General features: G+C 31.4%; 1 protein-coding gene across 1 annotated transcript in view; it reads left to right on the top strand.

Moving 5' to 3' along the window:
* Positions 1-15,177, top strand: part of LOC143073000 (unconventional myosin-IXb-like) — an 85,792-nt gene that overhangs the window by 51,735 nt on the left and 18,880 nt on the right. Inside the window, exons 31-39 of the mRNA XM_076248206.1 lie at positions 360-552; positions 1,257-1,319; positions 2,424-2,444; positions 4,768-4,836; positions 7,071-7,390; positions 8,130-8,255; positions 11,503-11,730; positions 12,183-12,288; positions 14,125-14,198. Coding sequence (XP_076104321.1) covers positions 360-552; positions 1,257-1,319; positions 2,424-2,444; positions 4,768-4,836; positions 7,071-7,390; positions 8,130-8,255; positions 11,503-11,730; positions 12,183-12,288; positions 14,125-14,198 — 1,200 coding nt within the window. The remainder of the gene's footprint in view (positions 1-359; positions 553-1,256; positions 1,320-2,423; positions 2,445-4,767; positions 4,837-7,070; positions 7,391-8,129; positions 8,256-11,502; positions 11,731-12,182; positions 12,289-14,124; positions 14,199-15,177) is intronic.

Raw genomic sequence — 15,177 nt, 5'->3', positions numbered from 1 at the left:
ATTTTAAAACAGGAAGTTTTACATGAAGCGAAATTATCGACGGTTAACGGTAACGGAAATGAACAAAATCCGGAAATCATAATTTTTTTCAAAAATAAAAAAAATCGGGGCGGGCGGGGATGAAAATCTATCAATTAATTTTAATTGGCCTATACCAAAGGAACTATATTTTATTTTGTTTTCAATTGTATACACTATGTTGTTTTTAAATTGCTGATATTTTAGATTACAGTCTCTGTTGGCTAATAATAATTAAAAAAAGCATCAGTTTCTACTTTCTGAATTAAAAAAAAAAAAAAAATAGAATGGTACAATTCAGTATTAACTTCTGAATATGACACTAATTAATTTCTTTCTAGGAACCAATGTCACCCTCAGATCAGTATGTTACTCCAGACAAGAAGCGGATGGTTGAAGAGGCTCTAAAGAAGCCCCCACATCAGAAAGACCAGTTAGATGCTGAACCCCAATCTCCCTCATCATTTTCATACGCCAGCCCATTGAGGAAGGCCAAAATATTTAAACACAGTAGGCTAAAGAACCTGTTGGGAGGTGAGTGTTTTGTTTTTTTGATCCCATGGGATCTCAGAATTTTATTCAACATTTTAATCCCTTAGCTGAGATTTGTTAGTTAACATAAAATAGATAACTGAAATTATCCTCCCCCCAAAAAATAATCTACCAACATACATAAACAAAAACTAGCATCAAATAGTTCAGATACCTGACTTGGTAAAGGCAAAGAAGTGGTGGAGTTTAACCTATAGATGTCTTTGATGGTTTTTGTGTCATTGAGTTATTATCTCAATGGTTGGTACCCTAATGTCTCTTTATAAATATGTTTAATCTGTAGTTTCCATGGAAAGGAAAATTAGTTGGCAACAATGAATATTCTGATACAGTTTATTTACTAAAATTTGGATGTCTAGGTCATTTTATATTCATATAGAATGACCAATAAGATGACGGTATTTAATCAGATGATGAGTTTATTTTAAACTAGAATTACCTGCAAAATTTTAATGGTTAGGTTCACTGGACATGCACTCTAATACACATAAAAGTCTTTTAAGGGGTTATGACCTTTCTGTAAAACACTCATTTAATTTTTTCCATGCTTTCATTTGCAGTAATATATCAACTCTATGTACACATTATTATATCGCAACTATATTTTTTTTTTTATAAAAGCCTTATTAACGGAAAAATGTTTAACAGTAAGTTTTTTTTTACTAAAATGGCAAGTTTGTTTATAGATATAAAAGAGTCTACTCAAACTTGTCGCAGATCGTCTTTTCGATTCCTCCATCGGGACAAGAGTGAGTAAATGGCCAGTCACTAAACATATAGCATGTCACATGACAGAATAATGGCTGATCGGTTGATATATTCGTAATAGACCATATTATATGGGGTTTGTGCAAAACGTAGGCATGCAAAAAGGATGTAGAATGAAGAAAAGGTCTTTAGCTATCTAAGGAATGGAAATATTACGAATCTCACAAACTTTATTAAGACTGCAGTGAACTTTCGCATATATTTGTGTGTTTTTTTTTTAGATTATTTAAAAGCATGACTGACACATCAGAAATGACAACCACATTTTCTTCATTTATTACCTGGCTTTTGCTATCCCTTTCATTTTTCTCTAGGTCTTGAATGCTGTGTGAATAGCTTTCAGAATTTTTGACAACTATAAAAATGCTTTGCTAGTGTTTTCTATTTTTTGTCTTCTCTATTGAAGCATGTTGTACAATGAATCATTCCTCATATCTTCAAACTTTATAAGCTTATCCCTCTATACAATAAACATGAAAAAACTTGCACAACTAGGGACATTTATATCTGTTTTCATTAATATTTCTTCCGCACACTTTGTAATTTCATATTTAATAGCATTTTATTTAACTCCAGCAAGTGTAGTTTTATCTGAAACTTTTTGTGTGTACTGTATTACCTAAATATTGACTGTAAATAAGTGTGGTTTCATCTGAATTTTTTGTGTGCTCTGAATTACCTGTTGACTGTATTAATCTTTTTGTGAAAAAAAATATTAAGCAGTTTGTTTTATCCATCAACTGTCTTCACACAGCACACAAAAGGGTAACTCTTTTCCATTGGCTGAATATCTATTGTTTATGAGGTAATCAGCCAATCACTGAATTTGAATTCATCTCTTAGATTATACAATACTATGAGAAGCTTCAAGTCTATCAAAATGTTGTTGTGCATTAATCAGAATTCCCCAATCAATCACTATGTGATAATCATTGAAAAATCAACCAGTCAGTTAATAATTATGAATACTTAGGTAGAAATGAGAAAGTGGTGCCAAAGGTAATAAAATCAATCAGTAGTTTCTTTTTAAAAATATTACATATAAAAACACAAATAATCATGAAAATTCATTCCTTTTATTTCAGCATTTTTATCAACTTTTTTGGGTAACAGAATTTTATTGAAATTTTTACCTGCAAGTTCTTCAAATGTAACACATATATTCTTTGGAATCCTTGTCAGCTTTTACTAGTATTCAAATCTCTTGTCTTCATGGCTGCCTTTTGCATTGAAAATTACCAATCCAATCTTGTTTGCTACTGTTCTGTGGATAAACATAGTCCTTGTCTAATATTAAGCTGTGAGTTCTAGAGCATTGAAGTTCATTATTTGTTGGTAAGATAATTTGTGAATAATATATGATAATTTATCAGTGCATAATTATCTTCTATTGGAATATTAGTTTTATGTAAAATAGATGAAAATAAAAAGAGTTAAATGTTTAACTGGAAATGAAATCTAGCCTTTAGCAAATACATTCACTTTGCATTCTTTGTCATAAACTGTTGTCTTGACAACTTTTAGAAATTTAATTCAAACCCTACATAATTATATAAAATGATTTATATGAATAAATTTCCAGCTAGGAATGAATCCAACAGTGAGGGGGATAGAACCTTTATCGGGACTTCGGGATCGGGTGTTTTTAAGCTCTGGATTTCGGGATTGCCCTTCGGGATCTGGGAATTTTTTGAATTTCTGGATGTCAGGATTTAAATTTATTTTAAATTGGGACCTCTGGATTTCGTGTTTTTAAGCTTGGGATTTCGGGATCAGGACCCCTCCTACCCTCGCTCAACAGTTGTTATCCATGAAAGCAGGATTTTTCAAAGTTTTTTTACTGAACTTGGTCCTCAAACAGGAAGTAGCAATGTTATGGCCACTTCTTCTATAAATATTTTTCTGCTAAATGCCGCTGGACTTTAATCAACCAACAATCAATCAATCATCTTTCTGGACTAATCACTGCCTTGCCTTATTATATTAGTACAAAAATTTCAGACCATTGCTACCAAATAGCTGATATATCTAAGTCGGAATTGCCATTCCTTCAGTCATCACATTTTATTGAATGCCAATAGAATAATAGCATAGACTTGCAAAGGTTTATTTCAATACCCCTGCCATTGGGCGAAGGGACCATTAAGTTTTACCAATTATCGTTTGTCTCAATCTGTCACAAAAGTATTCTTATATATTATAAGCAAGCTTGAGCAGGGGCAATACCATCTTTATTTGATTTTGTGCACAGATGATCAGGCTTCTATGTGAAGGGTAATTTAGTACGTAGAATGTCTCTTTTGTATTAACCAATCAAAATCTGGTGTGAAGTGTAATAAACTAAATAGATGTATGGACATTAATATTTTAGTTTAAACAATATTTAATCAGATAAATAATCACATAACAATATAATACACTTGAAATAGATATCTAGGATTCAGAAACAAAGTCAGTCACTTTACAACTTTATGTATAGGGATAAGTTATGGTCCTTTCCCTGTTGTCATTGTGTCTGTAATTAATTAAAAGTATTTGATTTGGTTTAATGTCTTATACAATTTAAGGCTTGCATCCTGTGTTGAAGAATGTGATTCATTAAAAAAATCATCCTTTTTATACGCCCGTCAAAATTTTGACGGGACGTATTATGGTATACAAATGTCCGGTGTCCGTCCGTCCGTCCGTCTGTCCGTCTGTCCGGCGTAAACATGTCGCACCGTAACTTGAGAACGACTTATCCAAATTTCATGAAACTTAATATAGTTGTTTCTTATGATGGTCAAATGGTTCACATGTCCCGCCGTGTCTCAAAAACAATAAATGGTTATTGCTTAAAACTTCCTCAGAAACTATCTATGATTATTGCATAAAACTTCCACACAAGACGTCGGGCGTATCATGCGCTCATGGCGCAGCTGTTTATTTACCTCATGATACTTAATTGTGGTAATCTTAAAAAGCTTAACACTTTATTTTCATCTTCAGAACTTTCTAAATTGCTTCTATTGGGTTGAAGAGGGAAGTTATGGAATTTGAGAATTCTCTCTTGGTATCGTCATGCTGCTATAGTTGTTTTTATTATGTCATGGCCTTACCTTTATGTCTATGTTAATAGCAGTTATACACTTGTCATTTTTGGATTGCTGGTCGGTGTGAGCCAAGGCTCCGCGTTGAAGACTGTACTTTGACTCCTACAATGGTTTATTTTATAAATTGTGACTTAGATGGAGAGTTGTCTCATTGGCACTCATACCACATTTTCTTATATATATATAGGTCAGTTTTTGACATAGTTGACAACTATAAATTATGTGAATGCAGTTGTTCTTTTCCTAAATTTATATAATCTTTATAAGTGTGAAGAAATAATTATATTTTCATTTTGTGAAAAAACCCCAAACTATGTAATATATTCTCATTTTGCAGGTAAAAAACCAAATCGTGAAGACAGTGATGAAGACCAAAGTCCAACTAACACTGAACGTAGACCACCATGTACGTAGAATTTTATCAGGGACAGATTATAATGCCTTGTTTTAGTTTGAGAATAGAATGCCATTTGGATCTTTATTATATTTCAAAATGAAAGCAAATTCCTAGCTGTAGAGTGCAGAACAAAACTTAACATAGTATAAAGTTTTGTGTTAGCTTCAAGACAGCATTCATACAATCTACAAACAGTCATATATGAATACATGCCAAATCAAAAGACACAAGTTAATCTAACCTAGGATAGGATTTATGTGTAGTATTGATAGGGCCATTGACATAAGTTAATCTAACCTAGGATAGGATTTATGTGTAGTGTTGATAGGGCCATTGACATAAGTTAATCTAACCTAGGATAGGATTTATGTGTAGTGTTGATAGGGCCATTGACATAAGTTAATCTAACCTAGGATAGGATTTATGTGTAGTGTTGATAGGGCCATTGACATATGTTAATCTAACCTAGGATAGGATTTATGTGTAGTGTTGATAGGGCCATTTTTGGCTAGGGCTGTTCCAGTTTTGAACAAATTGAGGGTTGGGAGGCACTTTTTCTTAACCACAATCAAACATGATATAAAATTTAATTTTTTCTTATAATTCTTACAAAAAAATAAAGAAAATGCAACTGCTCACAATTTATTTATTTGATTGCTTTCCACTCCAGTCCCTGGAATTCTAATAAACTGACAATATTCTGAATTGCATCTATCAGAAAGTCTTGGAAGACCTGGAAGTTTTCAGGGTACACATATTTATGTGTCCTTTAGGTTAGTCACCCTGTGTATCTGGTAGGTTGTCGACATTGATATCTATCTAATTATATAATCTGAAGATGCATTTACACATAATTTTTTGAAAAAGAAAAGACTTTCAGAGCCTTCTTGGAAAAACTAGCTGTAAACAGATTTTTTTTTACCTAACATATACAAAAGTGAATTTGAAAGGATAAAAGAGCCAACCATTTTGTTTGTTTTGTATCCTAATCTTATTTCCTAAATTAGCTGTATTAGAGTTATTCGTAATAATCCAATGATAGAGTCATAGTCATTCATCAGACATATGTTGTTTATTTGTTTAAAATAATAGGTAAATATACATGCTTATGGAATCATAACATTAGTATGACATTTGGCTTTTATAAAGGATATAATAATTTAGGTAAGAAACAAGGATTTTGTGTTTGATTTTGTTAATTTTAAACACTTTTTTTTCAAAGACGAGAATCACTGATATAACATGAATTTCACCAGCAATAAAAAAATTGCAAATCTTATCCCTGAGTTTGTAACAACTATTCAAATGTGAAGGGGAGAGGGTGTGTGGAGTTGGGGATAAATAAACATGCAAGCTCAGATTTATACAATTTTTCGTTTTTTTTATTAAATGGTAAAAATTATATTTATATTTTTGGTCAAAAACAAATTAATTTAGAGATACTGCTATTTTGGTTCAAAACTATTACTAAAAAAGAAATATGATAGACAACAACCAGCGAAATAAGCTAAAAACACATAATATTAAGGTTTTGCTCATTTTTCAAACAGATAAAAAAAACTCAAGTAAGTTACAGGAAAATTCTTGTAAGCATAACACCATTTCTTTGCGCAAACATAATGCTTCTCACTTTCAAATTAGCTCAAACATAATGCTTGTTATTTTCAAATTAGTTTAAACAAAACATGTCATTTTCATATTCCTGCAAACATAATGCTTGCCATTTTCAAATTTGTGCAAACATAATGTGTGTCATTTTCAAATTCGCGCAGACATAATGCTTGTCATTTTCAAATTCAAGCAAACATGATGCTTGTCATTTATAAATTCATGCAAATGTAGGTTGCCAGATCAGTTTTGGTCTGTCTATTATGTAAACAAAAGATTGAAGAATTATTTAGGCATTTCAATGGCCTGCATCACCAAAGCCAAATGCAGGTTATTTATCGCTCAGCTCTGTCTGTATTATGTATGGCCATCAATCCAAAAGACCTTGTGTAGAAAAGTTTTTTCGCTTTTATGAAATGAATGATTTTATATTTGATCTGCAGATTCTTATGTTAGTTTTAGCAGGTTAGCAATTTTAACATCTGCCTTAGGGCAACCTCCTGTTTAGAATTTTACAACACCCATTGTACAAGGAAAACTATCTTCAAATTTTTCTTGGCTTCTATATAAGGGAATAATTTTCAATTTTGTTTGCAGCTTCATATTAAATTAATACTATAATTTGACCGTTTTAGTTGGACTAATTGGAGGTATACCTGTTCTCCCTGGGCTAAGACCAGACCAGCTGTCCCCAACGTCTCCAAAATCACCATCAGATCCCAAATATTTCCCTGGTGTAAAGAACTTGTCTCAAGAAGATATTCATGACAAAAAGAAGACTCCAAAACGAGGAAGTAGTCGCAGAGACAAAGAACAAAACGATACACCCAAGAGAGGTGAATCACCAGCACGGGATGTGAAATTTGGAGAGAAAACAGAATGGCAATATCCCAGTGATCTTGTTATTACAGATTACAGAGAGTTAGCTGCCTTGGATGATTTTATTCTGAAAAAGGTGAAATTTATGATACTGAGTAGATATAAAAAGATGTGGTATGAGTGCCATTGAGATCACTTTCCATCCGAGCAACTCTTTGTAAAAGTAAACCATTATAAGTCTAGGTATCAACTGAAGCTGCACTGCAGTTTATTTGTCATGTTCTTTTATTTTCACTCCATATGATAGCTCATTCAGAAGCTCATTATTTTTATCATGTTTGATTTCAATGTTAAACAATCCCTAAATAGATATACCGATAAACATATGGCAATCAAAACATAGTTATAAACGGTCAAAATTTGGTTGCAAGAATTCAAAGATATTACTATTTTTTGGCAAGTTATAAAGCTAGAGGAAATCTATTTTTTTTTATTAGTTCTTGTGGAGTTCTCTTTATGAATACTTTGAACTGCATGATGGATTTTAATGAAACTTGATGTTGCATTCTGTCAATTATGTTCATATTTTGAATGGACAGTATTAAATTCATCTACCTTTTGATGGAGATATTTGCAATACTTGGGAATATTGCATGCTGAATTTTAAAATAGTATACATATACATGTAATTATAAGCTTCTATACCATATTGTTGATAATGTATGTATATGCTATTGTCATCAATATTAATACTATTAATATATGAAGTGAATTCAAATTCTTCAAATTATCAAGTGACTTTTAACTTATGCTACAAATAATTTTGGTCTTCCTTCAATATATAAATCATAAAGTGTATTCATTTTTGTTCACAGCTGATTGACTATAGCAAAGACTTAAGTAAAAACAAGCAGAGTGAATCTGTATTTGATGATGTTTTCATGAGATCAATGTCAGAATTTCATCTAGAAATGCAGGCCACTTTGTCAGTGGAAAAACAGGTAACAATAATGTTATTATGCTAAAGAATTATACAAGGAAATATGATATAGTATATTGATGATATCATTAATCAAATGCCTTGATAACATTTGTCACAGTTTTGAACTGGTGAAATTATAATGTTTCAATTTTACTTGGCTAATTCAAATGTTTATATTTTACTTGTATCCTCTGCTTTTAGGCCAAGTTATATCTACATTTGTAGACTTGAATCGAATGTCAATGTTTTTTTCTCAGTCAAGGAGAGTGAGAAAACAATGCAGTCATATGCCAACATCATTAAAGATGCCACTTAAAATAGGGATACAGTCTTCACGCTGAGTGGCATCCCAGGCAGCCTAGACTTGTAAAATTGCTCTCGAGCCTGTAAAAATCATATCTACAAGGCCAACAGAATCCAACTAAAAAAAAATTTAAATTTAGCTCTGGGCCTGTAGATTTAACAGTTCATCATGAAGACTGTGGATAAACAGATTTCTGTGGATTCAGTATTGTTTATGTGTACCAATTTTCATGGATTTCGTAAAAATATATGTGACTAATGATTTTAAGGGCATACGATACAGTTACAGGGGAGGTAATGACGTTGCTAACGTAAAATGTTATTTTGGCGACGTCAAACTATGACATATCAGGAAAAGATGCATTTTTCCACTATTTTTATACGACCGCAAAAATTTTAATTTTCGTCGTATATTGCTATCACGTTGGCGTCGTCGTCGTCGTCGTCGTCCGAATACTTTTAGTTTTCGCACTCTAACTTTAGTAAAAGTGAATAGAAATCAATGAAATTTTAAACACAAGGTTTATGACCACAAAAGGAAGGTTAGGATTGATTTTTAGATATTAGGGGCCAAAAAGGGCCCAAATAAGCATTTTCTTGGTTTTCGCACTATAACTTTAGTTTAAGTGAATAGAAATCTATGAAATTTTGACACAAGGTTTATCACCACAAAAGGAAGGTTGGGATTGATTTTGAGAGTTATGGTTCCTACAGTGTAGGAATTAGGGGCCAAAAAAGGGCCTAAATAAGCATTATTCTTGGTTTTCGCACAATAACTTTAGTATAAGTAAATAGAAATCTATGAAATTTAAACACAAGGTTTATGACCATAAAAGGAAGGTTGGGTTTGATTTTGGGAGTTTTGGTCCCAACAGTTTAGGAATAAGGGGCCCAAAGGGTCCAAAATTGAACTTTGTTTGATTTCATCAAAAATTGAATAATTGGGGTTCTTTGATATGCCGAATCTAACTGTGTATGTAGATTCTTAATTTTTGATCCCCTTTTCAAATTGGTCTACATTAAGGTCCAAAGGGTCCAAAATTAAACTTAGTTTGATTTTAACAAAAATTGAATCCTTGGGGTTCTTAAATATGCTGAATCTAAAAATGTACTCAGATTTTTTATTATTGGCCCAGTTTTCAAGTTGGTCCAAATCGGGGTCCAAAATTAAACTTTGTTTGATTTCATCAAAAATTGAATAATTGGGGTTCTTTGATATGCCAAATCTAACTGTGTAAGTAGATTATTAATTTTTGGTCCCGTTATCAAATTGGTCTACATTAAAGTCCAAAGGGTCCAAAATTAAACTAAGTTTGATTTTAACAAAAATTGAATTCTTGGGCTTTTTTGATATGCTGAATCTAAACATGTACTTAGATTTTTGATTATGGGCCCAGTTTTCAAGTTGGTTCAAATCAGGATCCAAAATTATTATATTAAGTATTGTGCAATAGCAAGAAATTTTCAATTGCACAGTATTGCGCAATAGCAAGAAATCTTCAATTGCACAATATTGTGCAATAGCAAATATTTTCAATTACTCAGTATTGCGCAATAGCAAGAAATATCTAATTGCAATTTCAATTGGAGTTATCTTTCTTTGTCCAGAATAGTAGTTGAATCAACTTAAATCTTTGTTTTATACAATATATATAATAAATATTTCAATTGGAGTTATCTTTCTTTGTCCAGAATAATAGTTGAATCAACTTAAATCATTGTTTTATACAATATACAATGTATATTCACTTTTTCTACCAACTGATAAATTAAAACAATCTTTACCATTCAGTGATAACAAGCACTTTATTTTACATTTTAATATTTTATGATGTATTTAAATGAGTAGTTATTGTTGCAAACTTCATTAGAAATTTGAATTGAGATCAGTTTTGGAAAAAGGGAAAGGGGGATGTGAAAACAAATGGGGGTGGGGGATTAAATTTTTCTCATTTCAGATTTCATAAATAAAAAGAAAATTTCTTCAAACATTTTTTTGAGAGGATTAATATTCAACAGCATAGTGAATTGCTCAAAGGCAAGAAAAATATTTTAAGTTCATTAGACCACATTCATTCTGTGTCAACTATTTAATCACAATCCAAATTTAGAGCTGAATCCAGCTTGAATGTTGTGTCCATACTTGCCCCAACCGTTTAGGGTTCAACCTCTGCGATCATATAAAGCTGCGCCCTGCGGAGCATCTGGTTTATCATTCAAACTGATTTAATTTGAAAACGAGTGCATGGACCCCTATTTTTTAAAACGACATTTTGTTTCATTTTGCAGGGAGATTATGTGGATCAAATTTTATAAAACTGTAAATAGAGGAATTTTTTTAATTTTGATAAATATACAGCAAAAAAATACGATTTTTTCTTAATTCATGACCATTTGATAAATATGAGTTATTTCTGAATAAAAAATCCATATTTTTTTAGGATACTCATAAAATACAAAAATTAAAAATTATCTAACAAAAAACAATTTGTGTTTATCTTTTAAAACAAAAAAGTTATGGCTTTCTTTCGAAAGAGAAAATACGGCCACAAATCCGAATTTTAAGCAAATAAACAAAATTTCGACCTCATTTAACTCAAAAAGTAGCACATGCAGGTATATTTTTTTCTACATAATTGATTTAAGCAGGCAAAAACTAGCCTATATGGAAATTTTCATCAAACTGTAAATACAGGATCAAAACTGTATCGTATGCCCTTAAATACTTAACAGTGAATAAATTATCAATCGGCTTGTGTGCAGTATAAATCAAAACCAAGAAATCAAATATCCATTAAAATACAATTTTCTCCAATTACATGAAAATTGGTACCAATAGACTTAAATGAAACCACAGTATATTTGGTCTTTCAACTCCAGAAAATGTCTCTGCTATAATCTCATTGAAAAGCAATATCTTCCTCTTATTATCCAAACAATAGATTATCTATAATTTATTACAGAAAGGGAATATGGACATTCCTTATAGAGATCTTCTACAAAAATTTGCTCAGTTGCTTGAGGCTACATTAAAGAACAGGCATAATAGAGGCACTTTCCCAATTACGATGGGAGTTAATGCATTCCGTGGTTTTCTGGACGAGTTTATCAAACATAAACGAAAAGAAAGGAAAGATGACCAAATACCTAAAAAGAAGATTAGAAGAAGAGATAGACCAAAAGATATTTATGTAAGTAAAGTTTTGTAGGTTTTCAGTAACTACATTAATAGTCCTTGAAAAAGAAGTGGCACTGGTAGTATTAGTAGAAAACATGTCTTGGAAGCAGACTAAATTTTTAACTCTGTTGAATTGTTTTAATAAGTTATCATTTCTAGTGACAAATGAATTTATTTAACTTTGGCATTGACCAATACATTAATATTTTCTCAGCAATTACTAGTTGTAGCTTAGTGATATATTAGGCACCCAGCTTCATCTGGTCATACCATTCCATGAAACATTTGATCAGTTTCTTCAATGTTCAGCTCAATATTTGCAGACAACTTTCATCTTTAACATTTCTGTCATGAATAATCATGTATATTTATGACATTTCGCCACATTTAGTCAACAACATTGAGCAGCAGTGATTTCAGTGAGTGTTAAATAAGTAAGACTAAAATATTTTTTTCTATTTTCAGGAGGTGATGGGACACAAGTTTATGTTAGTACAGTTTGGTATTCCCACATTTTGTGAATATTGTTCTAATCTTTTGTGGATCATGGAAAAGGGTAGTGTTTGTCAAGGTATGACATCATCATAATAAACATTGACATCAATATTTGATATACGACAGAAAAAAAAATTTGCATTGTATAATGGTATGATGTTGTTGTCGTCGTCGTCCAAAGACGCATTTAGTTTCTGGACAATAACTTAAGTTTTAGTAAATGGATCTCTATAAATTTTTAACAGAAGGTTCAATACCACTAAAGGAAGGTTGGGATTGATTTTGGGGGTTAGTGGTCGCAATAATTTAGGAATAAGGGCCAAAAAAGGGCCCAAATAAGTATTTTTCTTGGTTTTTACAAAATAACTTAAGTATAAATAAATAGAAATCTATGAAATTTAAACACAAGGTTAAAGGCCACAACAGGAAGGTTAGGACTGATTTTTGGAGTTTTGGTCCCAATAGTTTAGAAAAGGGCCCAAATAAGCATTTTTCTTGGTATTCGCACAGTAACTTTAGTAAAAATTAGTGGAAATCTATGGAATTTCAACACAAGGTTTATGACCACAATAGGGAGGTTTGAATTGATTTTGGGAGTTTTATTTCGAACAGTTTTAGTATTAGGGGCTAAAAAGGGCCCAAATTAGCATTTTTCTTGGTTTTCGCACAATTACTTTAATATAAGTGTATAGAAATCTATGACATTAAAACACAAGGTTAATAACCACAAAAGGAAGGTTGGAATTGTTTTTGGGAGTTTTGGTCCCAACAGTTTAGGAATTAGAGGGCAAAAGGGTCCCAAAAGTAAACTTAGTTTGATTTCATCAAAAATTGAACTATAGGGGTTCCCAATCTACCTGTGTATTTAGAATCTTGATATTTGGTCCTGTTTTCAAATTGGTCTGCATTAAGGTCCAAAGGGTCCAAAATTAAACTAAGTTTGATTTTAACAAAAATTGAATTCTTGGGGTTCTTTGATATGCCGAATCTTAACATGTACTTAGTTTTTTTTTATCATGAGTGCAGTTTTCAATTTAGTCCAAATTGAGATAAAAAATTAAACTTTGTTTGATTTCAACAAAATTTGAATATATGGGGTTCTTTGATATGCTAACCATATGTATTTAGATTTTTTATATTTGGGCCCAGTTATCAAATTTGTCAGCATTGAGCTTTAAAGGGTTCAAAATGGAACTTTATTAGATTTTTTCAAAAATTGAATTCTTGGGGTTCTTTGATATGCTGAATCTAACATGTATTTTGGTTTTGGATATTGGACAATAATAGGTAAATGTCTAATCTAAAAGTTTTTAAGTTTCAGTTCTTAATAGACCACATTCATTCTGTGTCAGAAACCTATGTTGTATCAACTATTTAATCACAATCCAAATTCAGAGCTGTATCAAGCTTGAATGTTTTGTCCATACTTGCCCCAAACGTTCAGGGTTCAACTTCTGTGGTCGTATAAAGCAGCGCCCTGCAGAGCACCTGGTTATTACCAAGTGTTGATCAAATTTATTTTATAGTTGGCTTTTTCTTCATTGTTATATTGTGCCAACTGCTGATTGCCATTGATATAAAGGAAAGGTATAAAGTTCATGACATGATATTATATAGAGCCTCTAACAATATCACGTTAACTGCTTAAAAAAAAATTTAAAAAAAATAGTACAGTAAGACAGCTAGCATTCTTTTATGCAATACTTGTTATTGCTGTTTTGTTTGTACTTTGATAAATTTTTGTTGTCTTTAATATATTATAGTGTTTTTTTTATCAATGATTAAAATTTACCACCAAAAGAAATTTTTATTTGGATATATAAAACTAGTTTCAAGTGTGCTCTACAAGTTCTAATCATGGCTTTATAACTTTGTGTTTTTTAAATGAGAATTTTATTTTATTTTTTTACAGTTTGTAAATACACCTGTCACAAGAAATGTGTAAATAAGACAACAACTAAATGTAAAGGTGTGCAAGACAATCAGGTAAGCACAAATATGTCAAAGTCATGTGTCAATTCTTGGCAATTGAGAATGGGATTGAGAATGGGATTGAGAATGGGCAATTTGATAGAGGTTTATTTAAGGGAAAATGAAACAAATGTTCTTTTTTGACAGCATAAATTGTTTCAGTTCAAAGTAAATAAAAGACTGGTTCAGTTTTAAAAAGTTAAAATGCTATTTCTAGGCAAAGAAGAAATAGTATTATAAAGAAGGCAACAAAAATGTAATTGATTTAAAGATTTTTTTTTATTTAAGAAAAAATTTGAACTACTGAATTGCATTATATGGCTTATTTAAGAAAAATTTTGAACTACTGAATTGCATTATATGACTTATTTAATTTAAAATTTTTAAGTTAAAAGCGAATTCATAATTTCCTTTTTGCTTGAATTTACAAAAATTGAAATAGAGACATAAATGTCTGCCTGCGTAATGAGTATTTTGCACATATCTGTGACTTAATGTGAGGATTTGCATCATGCACAAAAGTTGAAAGGAATCTTTTAAAAAAATTATGGGATAAACTGTACTATACATTTCAGATTCATGGCTCCTTGAGGCCATTTATTCTTCCTCCAATAATGGGTCCGAGAGGAAGGTCTCTCTTCAGACACCATCATAAGGTTTCAAATTTTAATGGAACACCATTAGATATCAATAGAAATTTGCTGACTATCCTTTGGCAAAATTGAAACTTCTTAAGTTGCATAAATTGTTTGGAGTTGAAAAGTAATGTGATGTTTCAATCTCAGAAATTTGACATACGAACAATCATTTTTACAGAGCTATGTCCCTTGGAAATGTAAATTCTTTAGAAAACTGCATTGAAAGCACTCTAAGATATACAATTCTGTCCAGATATTTATGAAATTTATATCAAGGGGTTATCACTGCCTGATGATCCAGCTTGCAAACTAACATGGCGGACATTGCTAGAAATAGAAAATAGGGGTAAAACTCA

The sequence above is a fragment of the Mytilus galloprovincialis genome, chromosome 4 (genome assembly GCF_965363235.1).
Source record: "Mytilus galloprovincialis chromosome 4, xbMytGall1.hap1.1, whole genome shotgun sequence".
NCBI lineage: Eukaryota > Metazoa > Mollusca > Bivalvia > Mytilida > Mytilidae > Mytilus > Mytilus galloprovincialis.
The sequence above is the reverse complement of the archived record's forward strand: the minus strand, read 5'-3'. Positions and strand labels throughout refer to the sequence as shown.